This window comes from Gymnoscopelus microlampas (genome assembly GCF_963454915.1).
Source record: "Gymnoscopelus microlampas genome assembly, chromosome: 13".
NCBI classification, from domain to species: Eukaryota; Metazoa; Chordata; class Actinopteri; order Myctophiformes; family Myctophidae; genus Gymnoscopelus; species Gymnoscopelus microlampas.
The window spans coordinates 38,094,595-38,112,750 of record NC_139950.1 but is presented as its reverse complement, the minus strand read 5'-3'; the positions used below and the strand labels follow the sequence as shown (position 1 = coordinate 38,112,750).

The 18,156-nt window shown below is 38.7% G+C and overlaps 2 protein-coding genes across 2 annotated transcripts; one reads left to right on the top strand and one right to left on the bottom strand.

Moving 5' to 3' along the window:
• Positions 1-2,842: 2,842 nt before the first annotated feature.
• Positions 2,843-11,371, bottom strand: eloal (elongin A, like; the record flags this gene model as incomplete). The annotated part of the gene is made up of 10 exons (XM_084076114.1): positions 2,843-2,904; positions 3,261-3,415; positions 4,131-4,248; positions 6,355-6,535; positions 6,680-6,777; positions 6,873-7,040; positions 7,489-8,285; positions 8,400-8,512; positions 8,631-8,687; positions 11,297-11,371. The coding sequence occupies 10 exons, from the start codon at positions 11,369-11,371 to the stop codon at positions 2,843-2,845; spliced, it is 1,824 nt and encodes a 607-aa protein (XP_083932240.1).
• Positions 11,372-13,031: 1,660 nt separating this feature from the next.
• klhl31 (kelch-like family member 31) lies at positions 13,032-17,735 on the top strand. Its single transcript, XM_084077253.1, has 3 exons — positions 13,032-13,108; positions 14,634-15,842; positions 15,955-17,735. Exons 2-3 carry the CDS (start codon positions 14,665-14,667, stop codon positions 16,688-16,690), a joined length of 1,914 nt encoding a protein of 637 aa, XP_083933379.1. The 5' UTR covers positions 13,032-13,108; positions 14,634-14,664; the 3' UTR covers positions 16,691-17,735.
• The last annotated feature ends 421 nt before the right edge of the window (positions 17,736-18,156 follow it).

The window sequence follows — 18,156 nt, the reverse complement described above, 5'->3', positions numbered from 1 at the left end:
AACTTTTTCATAGATTTCATAGATAGCTTCATAGACTTGTTTGACAGCATTATTATCAGTGTTAGATTGATGTTAATAGTGTATTTTCACCTGACCTTTCACTCTGTACTTAGTCTGCTCTTTCCCCCCCCTCTACTCCAAACCTCTTTGCCAAAAATAGCCGATCTACAAGCTTACAGCAGAGCTTGTAAATCTGCTATTTTTGGCTTAAGTTCTCTTCAGAATAGGGATGCTTGGGTTCAAGTGGTTAAATGTAAAAAAAGATCCCATCACACAAAGATTTGGCACCCCCCCTGTAGTAGGCCAACTCTGAGGACCCCCTAGGGGTCCCCCTGTTGAAGACCCCTGATATAAATCCTTTTATATACATCTATCAGGGGTCTCTCCATCTCTTGAATAAACATAAAATACATTTTCAGGTGGGTTGCCAATAAGTAGCGGTGGAAGTTTTATTCACCCCTATTTTGGGCATGTTATAGACTGTTATAGATTCTATGATACATCATAATTTATCAGTTAATGTAGGTTTTGCATTAATAATCTAACCCTGCAAAATAACTAGCCTAACTAAAGCTGTCAAATAATTGGAGTAAACATATTACTAATATTTATATTATTAAGATATATTACAGAATAAGTATAAAATATACAAAAATGGAAATACTCAAGTAAACGTACCACTAAATTGTACGTTCCAGTTTCCACCACTGCCAAAAAGAACAGATCTACAAGTTAACTTGTGGATCAGTTATTTTTGGCAATTAAGCGGCAATTAAGCCTTTATAGACAACGTAAATATTCTAGGAGCCGTTTGCGGTGTTCATGTGAGCTATATGATGCACGTTTTATTTCTGTATTTTATTTTAAAGGAAGTGTAAGCGATTTTAATTGGAGTTAAAGCTCTATATTCAGAGAGTAGGCTAATCATTGCTATAGGGCGTTTCCTCAGGGGTCTCCCCTTCTCTTGAATAAACAGAAAATACATTTTCAAGTGGGTTGCCAATTTCAGAGTACCCATTTATCAGCTTCAATTTTATTGTGTTCTAGTTCCAATTTTGTCTGCTCACATCTTTGTGTCATACTTCCAATTTCACTTGTTTATGCTGTATCCTAATTGGATACAATTGGCGTCCTGAAGAAATGGAGACCCGTTACTAAACAAATACAATGATTACGATCTTAATCTAGAGCCCTTTAACTCTTATTTAAAAAAAATACAACTTTAATACTGCAACTTTATTTTGTTCCCGACTTATTTTTACCAAGCATCCATTTTTTGTTTTTGTTTTGTTAAATTTGTTTGGCTGTCCGATAACTCCTTATGTACTCCTATATCTAGCTATCTACTAAAATCAAATAATCGTTCAAACCCTGGAGAAAATATACCTCCCCACATTCTTTGGTCTACGGTTTGGTTGCAATGTGAAATGTTCATATTCTTTATCAGCTCGGTATATTGTATACATTATTGATGGGCTGTAAATACATGATAAATAAATGAATCAACATTCATATCCCATCAGAACTACAGTTAAAGAGCTGCTTGTCCCAATGTTGACAAATAGGCTGCTTCTGCAGCTTTCAAATAGCCAATACCCTACATTCAACACGTCACTAGGAATTTCAGCTCTCCTGTCACAAGCTCAGTAAGTTTGAGAATGAAATGCTCACTTCAAACAATTAAATTAAACAAAGCCAGCAGTGGGGCAAAACGTATTAGTAGGTAACTACAAACCCTTTAAGTCACTTCCTATTTGTCTAAACAACATAATTATACAAGATAAATAGATGAGAAGAGGTGTCATGCCACAAACATATTTTGTGACAAGAATGTCAACAGATATGCCAGGAATGCCAGTGAGTTTCGTAAACACACAGATAATTACATTGTGAAGTCTGTTGTGCAAAAAAATCATCCCTCCCAAAGACATCTTAAGCATTTGAAATTGTTCTTGCATTAACTCTGTCAAAGGGTTCTTTTAAAAAAAGAGAAAATGTGCATTCATATTCACTCATACAGTAAAAGAAAGTCCAAATATAGGATGTCACAGTGGGGGAAGGGAATTGCTTCTAAAAGTTTTACCAATGATAATTGGAATTATATCCTAAAGTTATACTTCTAAAAACTATAATTGCCAAGACATTTTAACTAATACTTTTTGTTGTACTCCTGTTATCTTTTGTTTCTTATGTCCACTAGAGAGAGCCAAACCCTGTTGAATGACTGACAACACTCACTCACTGATAAGCTGGAACAGGAAGTACCAAACACAAAACAGGCTCCATGTCACATTACTTTTCTTAGGCTGCTGCTCATTTAATAAATCGTCATCAATTGAAAGAAAAACAACAAGTGTCCTTTCTTACTGTGCATTTCAGCAAGCAAGATGGGAAAATTAAAGATAAATACAAATGCTCTATCAAATGGTTGGTTTTGCAGTGACGCGGGAAGGGGGGGGCTATGGGGGCTGACTAAAAAAAAAAGACTTTAAAACATTTTTTAAAGTCTATACACAAACATATATTAAAACAATGATGTATTTAACTTTGGGGAATAACATATTTGTTGAAAAATGTGAAAAAAAGTGAATAAATCGCAAGAAAAATGTGAAAAAGTGGAAAAAACATATATTAAAACAATGATGTATTTAACTTTGGAGAATAAAATATTAAAAAAAAGGTGAAAAGGGTGAGAAAAAAAATCGTGAAAAAAAGTGGGGGGGAAAAATCGCCCAGCCCGGCCCCCCTAATTGGAATAAATGACTTTCAGCGCCCCTTGTTGGTTGTTATTAGCAGGGTGGATTTTTGCACATCCACACAGATATCCATCTCGACAGGGCGCTTATCTACGTCCCAGGTGCTTCTTGAAGGCCTTTAAGGACTTTGCCATAATCGGTGCAACTCCTTTATGAAGAGAAAATACAACATTAAGCAATCTGACCCAGCCAAATTTAATTAATTATGTGAATTGTTGAGCTTTTATTTCTAAAAATGATCTACAAAAAGATATTTATTAACTTTCAGCATTGTGCTTCAAGCCTCAAATTTGTATCTGTAATGAACAAAAATAAAAAAATAATAGGCTTGATGAACAGTCCAATTTGTAATAATAATAAATATGTTGGATGCAAGGAGTTTAGCAAGTAGGGTTGAAGTACAATTTTACATCAACCGTTTTGTGCCAATAGCCTATAAACATTACAAGTAAAAAAAAAAAGCATTTAGAAAGAGTAGAATAGAATAACCATTTCTCAACTCACTTGTTTTTTTCCGAGGGTCTTGTGCATTGCTGGTTCCTGAACTGGAGGTACTGCTCTTGTATTGTTCATTCTTGTATTGTTCATGATAACTTCTTTCAATGGTCGCTTTTGTAGTGTTCACTATAACATTCTTTGGACTGCTGTCACTGGAAATTCTGGAGGAAATAAAAAAAGTGCGGCATAAATAAGATTAAACCATGAAATATATTCCAAAAACATATCAAAATGTCCGCACATTAAAGCACTCTTTTTTAGCATTAATCATGCCATACTATAAAAAAAGGTAAAGGGTAATAGGCCTACATTTCTAAACCTGTCAGAAAATACAGATTGCTCTTTTCAAAAGGTTTGTTGTATTGACACTATACTGTGATGCGTCAGTAATCCATCTATGAATAGCAATAAATAGTACCTACTGGCTATATACCAGTGATACCATGCTTCACTGGGACAATCAACAACATAGGACAGAGTAGACAACTGGAATGAAACCAGTTTATCCAGCACTTTGCTCTGGTCCCAGTGCTCAGCTAAGCTCACACACTAGGCATTTCACCCAGCACTATCACATCAATCTCTGACAGGTTATGTCTTGCTAAGCTACTCTCAAACAACTCCCTTTAGACATACTTTAGGGGTTTTATTATGGAACAAGAAAAACAACAGCTCAGCAGATGTACATTAACAATGTTACACCGTGGCTGCTATAACTTTAGCATAAGTTCTTTATCAAGATATCACCAAATAATGTAAACAAAATATGATTTAGTTACGTTATTATAAAATAATCTTATTATATATAGTATGTTTAAAATGAATACAGCAATTGAAACAAAATTATGCATCAACACCACAGACATAAAACGCCACCTGGACTTGACTTGAGGCTTAAGAGATTCACTCTTAGATCTATGGATCTCCTGCTGAAGTCGCACATCTCTTGGTGGCTTGGCAACAGTGTGAATAAATGCCATCTTCACCTGTCGTCCTAGAAACAAAATCCAGGAAATTGTCAGTGTATGTGGACATTCACAAGGACAAAGGAATAGAATATCAAACAAGTGCAGCAACAGCATCCATTAAACAAACTGTTCTAGATCCGCATAAAAAAATAAGTAAATCTGGACGTGTTACACGTTTATTTTTCTACCATCACATAGTTACTTTAGTGGATTGGTGATACATTATTTTTGTGTTATTTTCAAATAACAGCCATTGATAAAACACCTAGCCTCATATTCATACTTTGGTACTGCAAGTCCACTTTAACGTTATTCATAGACACAACTGGCCAGGGAACAGATGGTCAGATCTAATGTCAGCGGAGGGACGAGCAGTATTTATGGCTCATCTCATTTAAACCAATACAAACTAACTACTGAAACCATTAAGACCAATAAAATGGCCACTTCTTCATCCACACTAAAAACAAAAAGGTTAGGTTAGTTTTGGTCACAAGAACCTTCTCAATAATTATCATACCAGAGGCTACAATACAGATCATTTCCATATACTGTAGTACCTGTCACTGTCAACCCCTAATGTTTGGTCTGGGGAGGGTGTAAACCACTGGTTCTCAACATTAGGTCTGGGAACCACCAGGGGGTCCAAATGGACTCTTACGGGTCTGTACAAATGAGTGTATGAGAGTGTACAAATTGACTTATGTTCATTTGTACACTCAGATTTAAATGAACACTGAGAATTTTACAGAGTAGACTGGGGTCCCAAAGGAAAATAATAATTAGAGTTACAGACGCATAAGAGGACATTTTGGAATAATTGCAATTACCTCTAATAATTGTGATTAGGCGATTATGTTATAATTGTGACAGGCCTAACAGAGATCACCCTCGCCTGCCTGTGGCTGTTTCCCACCCACAAATACAGTGTCCGTTGGAGTGCCCGGCCAAACCGGAGGCACCACAGAGGAATCGAAACCCAGTGTCTGCGGTGGTGTATGTGCCACCGGACACCCCTATAATGCAATAAAGATGATCAGCACTCCAAACTGGTACATTTGACTAGATTTTGGTCAGAGCCGATCACTGGTTTCACAATATTGCGACAGTTGGCATCAACTCATAGCATCTCAGCAGATGAGACATTCCTGCAGGTGTAGTGGCTGATTGAGGGTGTACGAGTGGCAGGCAGCAGAGTCAGCAGGGGAGGGTGGCTGGGGGTCTGTGTGGAGAGCCAAATGGTGTTTACAAAAACAAATACAGCTACTGTAATTCATGAACTTTTTAGTTCTATAGTTCCTGGATCTTTTGGTCAAAGGGGGGCACCATTGACATTCTGGTATCCAATTAAATGTAATGAAAACTCTTAAAACAAGGATAGAACAATTATAATCTTTTATTTCCACTTTTAACCACTAAAGTCTTTTATAAATGGGTTTTCTGTAATCTAAGTCTTTTGGAAAAATCAACTCCCTCAAATAGATTTGTTTTTAACTGACCTTCACTGAATGCTAGATAGCATGAATGGAACAAAGCATCCCAATCACATCAACATGGCTGCTAAATAAATGAATGCATTTTCAAAGGGCATTCATTGGCCACATCGATCACAACATCATGAGTTTATCCAAACAAGCACACCCTGGTCCTAATGCTGATTTCACTCCAACAGCTGTGTGTCAAGCCATTCAGTTAACACACTACACGATACAGCTAAGTGGCAAGCAATTGTCACCAATCTGTAAAGTATCACAGCGCAATCCATTCCAGAGTCCTCCCCCAGATGAAGCAGTTATTGTAGTTTTTAGGATCACAGTGACCTGTTTTTTTGGGACGCAACACTTCGGCTTCCCTAAATGTAACAACTTTGGCAAACCTTCCCCCCCCCCCCCACCTCCTTATAGATGCCATCAATACTAATCGATGCGATGTGTTGATGAATTGAATACATGGTACCACAATGGAAACAAATCCCTGCAGGACCTTTTTTTGGTTATCATTTTAGCCCAAGTGTTTTACTGTACTTCCGTGCTGTTAACATTGTTGACTAATAAAGTATATCAGATCAAACAATACTTGGTTGAGAACATTGTGTAAAAGTCCGCAGGAGGACCCAGTCCACCACTACACACCTGATGGTTTGGCAGAATGTGCTGAGACGATGCTTTTTGTCAACCTCTTGAATTTCCTCTCTCTCTCCTCTGATAGCCTGATGTACATCTCCTTCCATGACTCATACTCCAGCAGTTTTGAGTCACGGAATTCTCTTTGACAATGTTTCTCCCATAAATGATCAGTCTCTCCAATGTAGACCTTAAAACAAATTTGAGTGAAACAACCTTGAACACAAAGTCAATGGGCACAGTGGTAGCAACTACAGAAAAGTTACTCCAAAAGTTTCTTGGAAGACTGTTGGCCCGTACACTAACTGCTTCCAAATAAAAATCTGATCCTTACTGGGTTGCATTCTTCAATACGTAGCAACTGACTTGGTGTACATCTCTCCAACACAGGCTCCATGATTTCAAATGGAACCCCACCAGTTTCAAAAAGCACTGTGAAAAAAAGCACTCACTCTGGTCTTAAAGCATAGGCTCAACAACAAAATGCATATCAATGCATTTTAGATGGTACCTTGGTTTTAACTCACTGTCGATGTTGTTCTGAAGTGTGCGGACACACTGTTGGTACAAGCTCATCATGGTTGGGAGAAAGTTAGATTTTGCACCCGAATAGACCTGCATCCTCTTGTTCAGCCTTTGACCAATTGAGTTTGAGGCGTCCTCGGTGGCCTCCTCTGCCTCCTCTGGGATCTTCTCTGTTGATAGACAAACTATATCAAGAACAAAGTCATCCAATGTCAAGTATGATACTTCTATATGTATGGATATGTATACTAATACAGGTGCATTTTGAAATACTCACGTTTCCTCTCAAAGTAGTCAAAAACAGTAGAGGGCTTATCATATATTTCAGGTAGATGTGCAGGCAGTGGAAGCAAGTCCATTTCAAAGCCCTTAGCCTTATTGAGATAAGATTGTGTTAGGCAATTCATCCATTGATAAATCCATGTAGCTGAGGACATACCCCATTATAATGATATTACATTTTGTACAAGACCTCTTAATACAGTTCATACAGTCAAAATACCTTTTTGGAGGTGAAGTCATTTTCAGACATCGTGGGTAACTTAACAGATTTTGTGCAAAGTTCTTTTGATGATTCATCTTTTTTCACAGGCTTGAATTTTTTTTGTGGATTTCTACGTCCACGCTGATCCTTCTTACGTGGATTCAAGTCATAACTCAAGAAAGACTCAAAGGACACAGTTAGTGCCTTGGATGGCACATCTAGGTCATTTCCATTTATTTTGGCTTTATGTCTTATTTTGGTCTTTTTGGCTTTGGTGTTTAGATTCTCTTCATTTTTAGACTTGCGTTTGTTTTTAAGAAAGACCTGATTTTTCTCCGCTGGCTGTGTGTTTTTCCCATGACGTACTTGTGAACCATTTGGCATTTCTGAAGCTGCATCATCTTCAGAACTAATAAAGTTAGACCAAGTCTTCGACGAAGATTCCTCAGCCTGCACTTTTAACGTAGAACCTTTACTACGTTGAGAATTATGCTTCGAATTTCTTTTGGCTCCAAATTTTCCAGCGTCAGATTTTTTTTTACCATTTTCCTGGGATGTATTCCTGTACTCACTGTCATCACTGTCATCATTTTTGTTTCTGGTCACAATGTGATTATTGCCAACATTTTTATTCCAGTGATTAATTTTCAGAGATTTAACTGTATCGTTCCGTTTCTCCTCTTGTGTTTCCATTTTCTTGTTCAAATCTTCATCCAGCATGTCTCGCTCTTCTCCTTCTAGGGGTGTCTCTCTGTCTGTAATACCATCTGTTGTCATCAGGACCTCGTTTGATCCATCTTGGCTGTTTGCATTGCAGTTTGGGACGCCATCGTTTGGTTTGTCTATAAAACTCCCAATCTCCTGACAGCTTTGATCACGTGTTTTGGCGTTCAAATCTGAACTCGGTGTGTTTTCCCCTTCTGCTGTATGGCTACATCAACGTAAGATTAAAGATGAAAAAGAAATTACGAACGCCCCAAAAAACTCCATGATAAACATTCATATTAAATATTGAAAACAAAATAAAACATGTTCAGTACTGCACCTTGTGGAATCCTTCGGGACTAATTTCTTCCAATAAGTAACTAGTGACTTGGCCAATTCACCAGCTTGCTTATGTTTGCGCAAAGAGTTAACAGTTTTGCCAATTCCAGTTTCCTAAAGAAAACGTGTTGACACATGATTAGTCTACTATCAACAATCAAATAACACTCTGGACTGTAGGCATTATGTATACATTGGTAAATGTGTTCTCTGAAAAGTCCTTAAGTCTTACAATGAGGACATCCAACGTTATATCCAGGTCCTTCAGTTTTTGCAAAGTTTTTAGAATCTGTAAGGACAGAAGAAAACGTTTTAATCACCCAAATAATTATACAGGGTAAGTAGTTTCATATTTGAGAACAAAGGGGTTCCACCACGCCTCAAGCCAAATTCAGGCTGGTCCGGTGCATCTCAGGAGCGGGACTGGTATGTGTAGAAGGAAAGCACTGGAGCAAACTCAAGATGTATTGACATCGAAACGTTGTCACGTTATTTGCCTGCACCCTAAATAAAAAAGGCTTCAATTGTCCGTGTTTGCTCCAGTGCCTTCCTTCTTCTACGCATTTCATATTTGCTATTTCAAAATCTACAAGCACACAGCTACGTATGTGAATCATGACACTGCTTGAACGTGTATAGTAACAGTCCCCGAGCAAGGTTATGAGAGGGGAACCTTCAAGGGCGAGCACACACAGGGAGGGAGAGAGAGAGAGAGAGAGAGAGAGACGCAGAGAGAGAGAGGGGGAGGAAATGCTACAATGTTACAAACTAACTGGAACTGACTACTCCTTAACTACATGAACCCAAGTGTCCCTATTCTGAGGCAAACATTCATTGACAATGGCCGATCTACAAGCGCACAACACACGCATTGTGACCTTGTAGATCTGCTATTTTTGTAAAAGAGCTTTGGTGTAGGGGGCCAAAAAGAGACAAGCATAGAACCCTGGCGGACCCCAGTCAATGAAATGTATGACGTTTAAGTAGTTAAATGCCAAATATGGCAGTCCTTGTTTTGGATTACTAGTCACAGTTGCTGACTGTGCATTCAGAGTACATGCTATGTATGGAAACATAACCCCGCCCACTGAGGCGGCCCCTTTTACTATGAACTATAAATGGGTTGGACATAATAATGTTGGCACCGTCGTTATTCCCTATATCAATGTGAACTGGATGAGCAGGTTAAGTGCACTAGGCTTTAAAGAAATATAATCCAAAGCCCCATGCAGGCCCCATTTGTCAATGCATCAATTTCCCCCACAAAATACCCTGTAGTAAGCTTGCAACATGGCACAGACTGTTGATGGACAGCAGCCATCAGATGAACAACTGGAAGTGTTGCCAATTTTAGCAAGAAAGCACCACCCACCCACCATAAAAACCCTGCCCCCATGACCAGCAAGTGTTGTGTCAAATCTCACACACTCAAATCACACTTTTACCAGCCTACAGTCATTTTCTAATTATTGTAGGCGTGAGGCAGCTATGAAGATATAACTCAACTTAGCAAAGAAAAACTAAAATTCCCCATATTTGTGGGAAATTATCTAATTAGGCTAATAATATCTATTTCATCTCGTTTAGTGAATATATGTCACTAAACTAGTGTTAACTGTTAATGTGCTGTAGGTGTAACTAATATATTTTGTTAAAATAAATGTTAAATAGCTTTATATCGTAATGATTGCTATGTTTGTTCAGTAACTGGGGTCTCCCTATCTCTCTGGCTCTTTAGTGGACAGAAAATACATTTTCAGGTCAGGATGCCAATTTCATCCAATCCAATCAGGAGAGATAATACATACAGGATACTGAAATTGCAACTGATGAAATATAAAAAAGGATGAAATTGGATGAAAATTGGTGTCCCACTTGAAAATGTATTTTCCATTTACTAAAGAGCTGGGTACAGTGGACCCCTGAGAATAATGGGCACCATTAAAAAAAAGATTTTATATCTGCATTTATTTTACAAATGAGGGGCCACATACAAATAATTTTAAATGCATTTGATTTAAGGCCGGATATGTCTACAAATTGCTACAAATCCTGTGATATCCAGTCATTTTGGGGATAAACAAGAGGTTGAAGGGTAGGTCTGATAAAGATGCAAGTAACATGCATGTTAAAAGCATGCATATACTTTACAATATTTCAATATTTCAGACCATTTTGCCAAAGCATACATTTATTATTTCCTTTACAACTTGGAAACAGTCAATTTGTTGAGGTGCCCACAAGGTTTAGGTGTAGTATAGGCCTATCCAGCTGATAGCTGGAGAGGTGGGGATATACCCTGTTACTGAACAAACAGTCTAGACGAGCAAATATTACTCAGAATATTGAGCTTTAACAAAAACAGTTTGTTTTAAGTAAAATGTATCAATTAGGCCTCCACCAACTTGAATTAAAAGGCAATAGAGTGAAAGCAAAAGGCTATTTCTTGTAATTCCACAATTTGATCACATTTTAACAACTAACTGTCAGACATAGGGTGTCCTACTTTGAAGAACTACACTGAAATGTTTAAACATTAAAAGGTGCAGGTGAGTAGGCTTAAGGAGTAGTTCACCCAAAAAATGACTTATTTATTTTCCATCAAATACACACCCCATGGAGCCTTGAATTCATGGAGATTTTTTTTGTTTTTGTCACATTCCTGTGGGTAATCGATAGAAAATAAGTACGTTTGGGGGTAGCTAACTATCCCTTTAAAAGCAATGTAGCCTACAATGGGTACCAACTACCAACCTTATTTTTTAACTCTATATGGTACCAACATATTTGCGGTTGGATTAACGAACAGCAAAGATAATTGTTTAATTAGCCGGTTGCAACTTTTCCACGTCCAAGTGTGTTAAAATGTTGTTAAATTAAAAGTGTGTTTGATTGTACCGTCTTTGGTTCTGCTGAGTCTCTGAGTTGAGATTTCAACCGCGTCACCCTCTTCACCACATCAGCAGTGGCCATCACGATCACACCCGGAAACACACAGCCATTGATCAGTGGTGTAAAAGTAACTTTTTCCACCACTCCCATAGTCCCATTGATGATCATTTTAATGGTGGGAGGAACAGCAACAGCCGGCCCTGACCTGAAAGCTGAAACAACATGATAGACAGCTGTCATGTCCCTCTGCGAACTGTGAACCCAATCATCAGTGGTGGAAAGTAAAGTACATTTACTCAAGTACTGTACACATTTGAGGCATTTTTACTTTACTGGACTATTTCAAATTTTCAACACTTTTACTTCTCCACTATATCTCAGAGGCAAATATTGTACTTTTTTTTACTCCACTACAATTATTAGAAAACTCTAGTGACTATATTTACTTTAATTTGGATTATTATTACAAAACATACATTAACCACTTTAGCCCTATTTAAACTTTGGCAATTTGAAAATAACCGATCTACAAGCTCACAAAACATGGCATAGCAATGCATTGTGAGCTTGTAGATCATCTGCTATTTCAAAGCATTTTTAAAACTTGTGAAATGAAATGGGACATTCTGCATAATGAGTATTTTTACTTTCAGTACTTAAGTATATTTTAATGCGAATACTTTTGTACTTTTACTCAACATTTATCTACTACATTGTGGTATTGGTACTTTTACTGAAGTACAAAATGTGAGTATTTCTTCGCACCACTGCCAATCATCAATAAATATTGACTCGAAATGTGCGAACATCATCATTAGCCGTTGCCCGTTGGCAAAAACTGCAATAGCCTATAGAAGGGAATAATATAGAATTATTGCACTTGTTGTAGTATCCTACATTCACTTGTTGCGTTGTGTATACAGGCTAATGTAGGCTATTAGGCTGTAAGGCTATTTATTATATAATGGCAAAACAGGAGGTGACAGCAGGCCAGCTGTGTGTGTGTGTGTGTGTGTGTGTGTGTGTGTGTGTGTGTGTGTGTGTGTGTGTGTGTGTGTGTGTGTGTGTTTGTGTGTGTGTGTGTGTGTGCGTGTGCGTGTGCGTGTGTGTGTGTGGGCGCGCGGTGGGGGGGGGCTCATCTTTTCGAGACAGCAGTTCTAGGCCTACTTCAATCATTGATAAAAAAGATCCCCCCCAAAAAAGGAATTGTTTATGTTTATTATGAATGAATTTAAAAACAAATACATATATGCCTAAATAAATAAATAAATAAATAAATAAATAAATAAATAACCAATAGGCATAAGCCAGGCTTGACAACGCCAAAGGAAAAACTTTTTTTCTATTATTTTTTCTTTTTAATCTCTTCTCATTTCTAATTAAGCCAGCTATAGCAAGGCTACCACTGAGCAAAACAGTTTATGTTGATGCTAGTCGCAGTGACATGAAATGTAGACGAGAGAACTGTGACAGTATGCCTACATAGCATTTTGTAATGATGACACACTTCATCTGAGGTCTCAGGTGGCAGTGAGGACGCAATGACATAACATATGTTGGCATCAATACGACTTATTATTGTATAGGGTGAGGGGCATGGGGTGTGTGTCCATTCCTTATTGTTGTATAGGGTGAGGGGCATGTGGGGTGTGTGTCCCCCTCTGTTGCGCAAGAACTTCACTTCACACGCACTCCCTGAGAGGAGGAGTTAAATGCACGTCTCTTCTGCCCACTGTGTCTGCTGGTCTCTCTCTCCTGCTCACTACCTGGAGGCACAAGTGCTTTCTCCACCAGCCTTCCTTTAACTTGACATTTGAGGTAAGTTGCCCTATATAACCCCATGGCTATGCCAAGGCTTTTAATCATTTTCTTGTTGGTGCTCAGTTTTAGTACAGAAAAGTCAACTTTATTTGAGCAATAGCCTGTTCATTTCTTTAATATGAAAGACAACATGCATGGGTATAGAATATCTCACTCATTAACTCAGTGTGGTAATTGTGAGTTTGTTTGTTTGATTGAAAACCTTTTTAACTTTAATTGTGCTGATGTTTCACTTGAATAGAGCAGTCACCCTGCTAAACTATAAACAATCATAGGACATGATGGCCTCAGTTCATTTCTGAAAGTCTATAAAAGGAACGTCATAGGAGAGCCATCCAGCCGCTGCTATTCCTGGACATGCTACTGATAAATAGTGACAGATGCAAGGAGAGAGGAATGTTGACGCAGTCACTGGTCCTAGCATGGCATAGAGCAGCCTAGAGGTAGTGGTTCTCAACCCGTGGGTCGATTTTGGGGGGGTCCCCAGATGATAGTAAAGTGACAATTTAAGGAATTTTAATAAGAAAGAAAAGAAAAAGGCCATTTCTGCATCAAAAGTAATCAACAAACTATACTTTACAACAAACATTGGTCAAACATTGGCCAAATTGTCAAATAATATAAGAAAGATGTAACATTTTTATTTGTGGAACCGAACCAAATTAAATTGAATGCCGCAACTCCTATATTTTAAGTGCTTATCAGGGTGGGGGGTCCCCAGTTCAAATATGATTATTTTGGGGGGTCACAGCCAGAAAAGGTTGAGAACCACTGGACTAGATGCTCAAATGCTTTTTGTATGGATAGACTGTAGATTACTTGAAATGTCTACTAATTGCAGTCAGACTACTTATCAAAAATAAATACCACGATATTTGGAAGCATGCCGCAATGGTCCTTAAAATGGGGTCCAGGGATCCCGAGGGTCATTGAGAGGGGTTCCAGGAGGTCCCCAGCAAAATGAGGAACAGTTTAATCTCACTATTATTTTGCCAGCTAGATGTTAAACTAATGGGAGAGGGAGAATGTATGAGAATTACTATTCAGATCTGTTATCTCCCCACCCACAACATACTGCAGAATTCTGTACTAAATCTAATCTAACAACATTAATCTTTTCAATGTTTTCAAATGGGCGTTCACGGCCTAATACGTATCATTTTGGTGGTCTTTGACGTGAACATTTTTGAGAACACAGAATACAATTAATTTGGAATAAAACTAACTTTAATCACAAAGTTACTACTATACAGTTTGAGACATACAGTGTCATGGAGAGTAGACTATACATATTGCACAACATATTTGAATATTTGAGTGAGTTTCACATTTCTGGGTTGTCCTAATGAATGAATGAATCATAATGTAATTTATGTAGCACTCTTCTGTATACATAGTAAGGTACACAGTTGTGGGGTGTGATTAAATTGAATGTGCTTTTGTTTTTACAGATTCATTAATATAATTTATGAGTGTTGTTCAACTTGTGATGTGTTTCTATTTTATTTCTTTTCATTTTCAGAAGGTCTGGGCTGTATTCTACTGCAACAGCCATGGCTCCCAAAAACAAAAACAAAACGACCAAAAAGAATAAGGGAGATATAAATGAAATGACCATCATGGTTGAGGACAGCCCAGTCAATAAGATCAATGGGCTTAACACCCTGCTGGATGGAGGAAATGGCTTCAGTTGCATCTCAACAGAAGTTACAGATGCTGCATATGCCCCTAATCTCTTAGAGGGTTTGAGCAACATGAGGCACGACAGCTTCCTGTGTGATCTAACTGTTGCCACCAAGTCAAAGTCTTTTGATGTCCACAAAGTTGTGATGGCCTCCTGCAGTGTGTACATTCAAAATATCCTGAAGAAGGAGTCTTCCCTTCAGAAGATTGAGCTTAATGACCTCGCACCTGTAGGCCTTGCCACTGCAATTACATATGCATATTCTGGGAAGCTAACCCTGTCTCTGTATAGTATCGGCAGCACTATTGCAGCGGCCATGTTGCTGCAGATTAACACCCTGGTGAAGATGTGCAGCGACTTCCTCATGCAGGAACTCAGTGTGGAAAACTGCATGTACGTGGCTAACATTGCTGACACCTATGACCTCAAAGAAACCAAGGGAGCTGCTCAGAAGTTCATGCGGGAGAACTTCATTGAGTTTTCTGAGATGGAGCAGTTCCTGAAGCTCACCTATGAGCAGATCAGCGATTTCCTTTCAGATGATTCCTTGCAGCTGCCCTCTGAGGTCACAGCCTTCCAAATCGCCATGAAGTGGTTGGACTTCGACGAGAAGAGGTTGAAGTATGCAGCAGATCTCCTGACCCACATCCGCTTCGGCACCATCTCTGCTCAAGACCTGGTGAATCATGTCCAGAATGTGCCTAGAATGATGCAAGACTCCGAGTGCCACCGTCTCTTAGTTGATGCGATGAATTACCATCTGTTGCCATACCAGCAGAATATCCTTCAGTCACGCAGAACAAAGGTACGCGGAGGCCAACGTGTCATGCTCACTGTAGGTGGACGTCCTGCCTTGACAGAGAAGTCTCTTAGCAAAGAAGTTCTGTACAGAGATGCTGATAATGTATGGAATAAGCTAACAGAAATGCCAGCTAAGACCTTCAACCAGTGTGTAGCAGTGTTGGATGGCTTCCTGTATGTGGCAGGAGGCGAAGACCAGAATGATGCAAGGAATCAGGCTAAACATGCTGTTAGCAACTTCTGCCGGTAAGGACCAATTATGTACATTCAATTCCACCTAAATGGCTCATTATTATGATTATGATTATTAATAATATTAAATCATACTGTAAATAACATGACATGTTTCATTATTTAGGTATGATCCCCGGTTCAACGCTTGGATTCACCTGAACAACATGATCCAAAAACGCACCCACTTCAGTCTCAACATCTTCAATGGCCTCTTGTTTGCTGTGGGAGGTCGTAACGGTGATGGATGTCAAGCCTCAGTGGAGTGCTACGTACCCTCTTCCAACCAATGGCAGATGAAGGCTCCCATGGAGGTGCCACGCTGCTGTCATGGCAGCACTGTCATCGATGGCAAGATTCTTGTAACAGGCGGCTACATCAACAACGCTTACACCAGGGCTGTGTGCAGCTATGACCCCTCCACTGATACCTGGCAGGATAAGAATAGCTTGAGCAGCCCAAGAGGCTGGCACTGCGCTGCCACTGTGGGAGACCGTGCTTATGTGTTTGGTGGGAGCCAGCTGGGAGGTCGTGGGGAGAGGGTAGACGTCTTGCCAGTTGAATGTTTCAATCCTCACAACGGCCAATGGAGCTACAGTGCTCCACTTCTCATGGGAGTGAGCACTGCAGGTGTCGCCCTTTTGAACAACAAGATCTATCTCCTCGGAGGCTGGAATGAGATCGAGAAGAAGTACAAGAAATGCATTCAGGTTTACAACCCCGATCTCAATGAATGGACTGAGGATGACGAATTGCCTGAAGCTACTGTTGGCATTTCATGCTGTATTGTTACAATGCCGACACGGAAAACAACTAGAGAGTCTAGAGCCAGTTCAGTTTCCTCTGCACCAGTTAGCATATAAGCATTTACCTCTACTGCTGCAGTAAATCTGGGCTATAAAACAAAACTACATTAGTCTCTCCTTTTGAGGGCTGAATGTCTTGTTCACCATTTAGGCCTACTTTCTCAGATGAACAGAACATAAATCAAATTTTTTTTTTTCTAAATGCACCAAAACTGGCAAATTGCTTAATCAAATGAATATGCATTTCTTAAAACTCTTTCCAAAAGAGTACAAGTAAATATTTGTAATAGTGGCATACATGCAGACACTGTGATGTTACACATCAGTGGATACAGTTTGAAGGGAACAGTGGTATTGTGTTGAATATGTCTGTAGACTGTCTATTACTGAGACCATACCTGCATAGTATCAACCCAATTTTATTCTCATCTCCTTTGGGGCCAATTCAGTTTTGATATTTTCATAAGCCCTATGTTTAGTATACACAATTTGTAAGATACTCCCACTATTGTAAGATAAACATTCAAAATCCATGCAAATGTTGAATTTAAGATATTGATTATCCAGGACAACTACAGAATCATTTGTTAAAGTGGTTGTCATAGTGAATGCAGTAGCTGAGATCTTTCCAAATACTTGAACGGACTACAGTTTTCACATGTTTCAGAGAGAGACATTTACAATCCAATTTTTTGAAGGAATGGCAATGGAGGTGGAATAAAGAATGTCAGACTGAAATGACATCACCTCCTACCAGGAGCAGGTTCTTCTTTAACACACATAGTAGAGCTACAATTCCTACAGCCATCTCATGTATAATAAGCTTGTTTCAGAAGGTGTTGCGAGATTGTCATAACATCAGTTTGAAAACATAAGTTAACGTTGAGGACTGAATGAATTTAAATGTGACTTTGTTTTCTGTTAAGGCAGGCATTGTTTTCTAAAAAAAAAGAAAGAAAGAAAGAAAAGAAAATGTGAACTTGGGATTAAAGCAATCAGCCTGAGCTTTCACAGGAGTTGGTAGTTGTGGATTCCCTGACAGCTCATGTGTTTTAAATGTATTTGTCCGTTTTTAAAATAAAAAATAAAATAAAGACTTGAAGTGCATAAATCTATAATTATTTATCCAAACCCATTTAAAAAAGCACTCGTGCATACATAACTCACATAATGAGTTCCCTTTATCAGCTTAAAGTCTGTGCCAACCACATTGTAGTGAAGGGCACTGAATCCTGATCAGTTTCTTACACTGTATAGTGTAACTAGGTTTTTGTAGAAGAAATATAGCTTAATTGCCCCCTCTAGTGGTTCCTTTGGACAACAGTTTTTCACTAGCCTGATTATCAGCCTTGGAACCAGGCTAGTTTTTCACCTCAAACTCAGTGACACATTGTTTAACTTAGTATAAATTTTACTTTAAGCAGCTATCCATTTTTCTCGCTTGGTGCACTTCCTTGTGTGCTTCCTGAAATTACTTCCACATAGGCCTGTATTACAACAATTTGATGAATGTTTCATGAGTA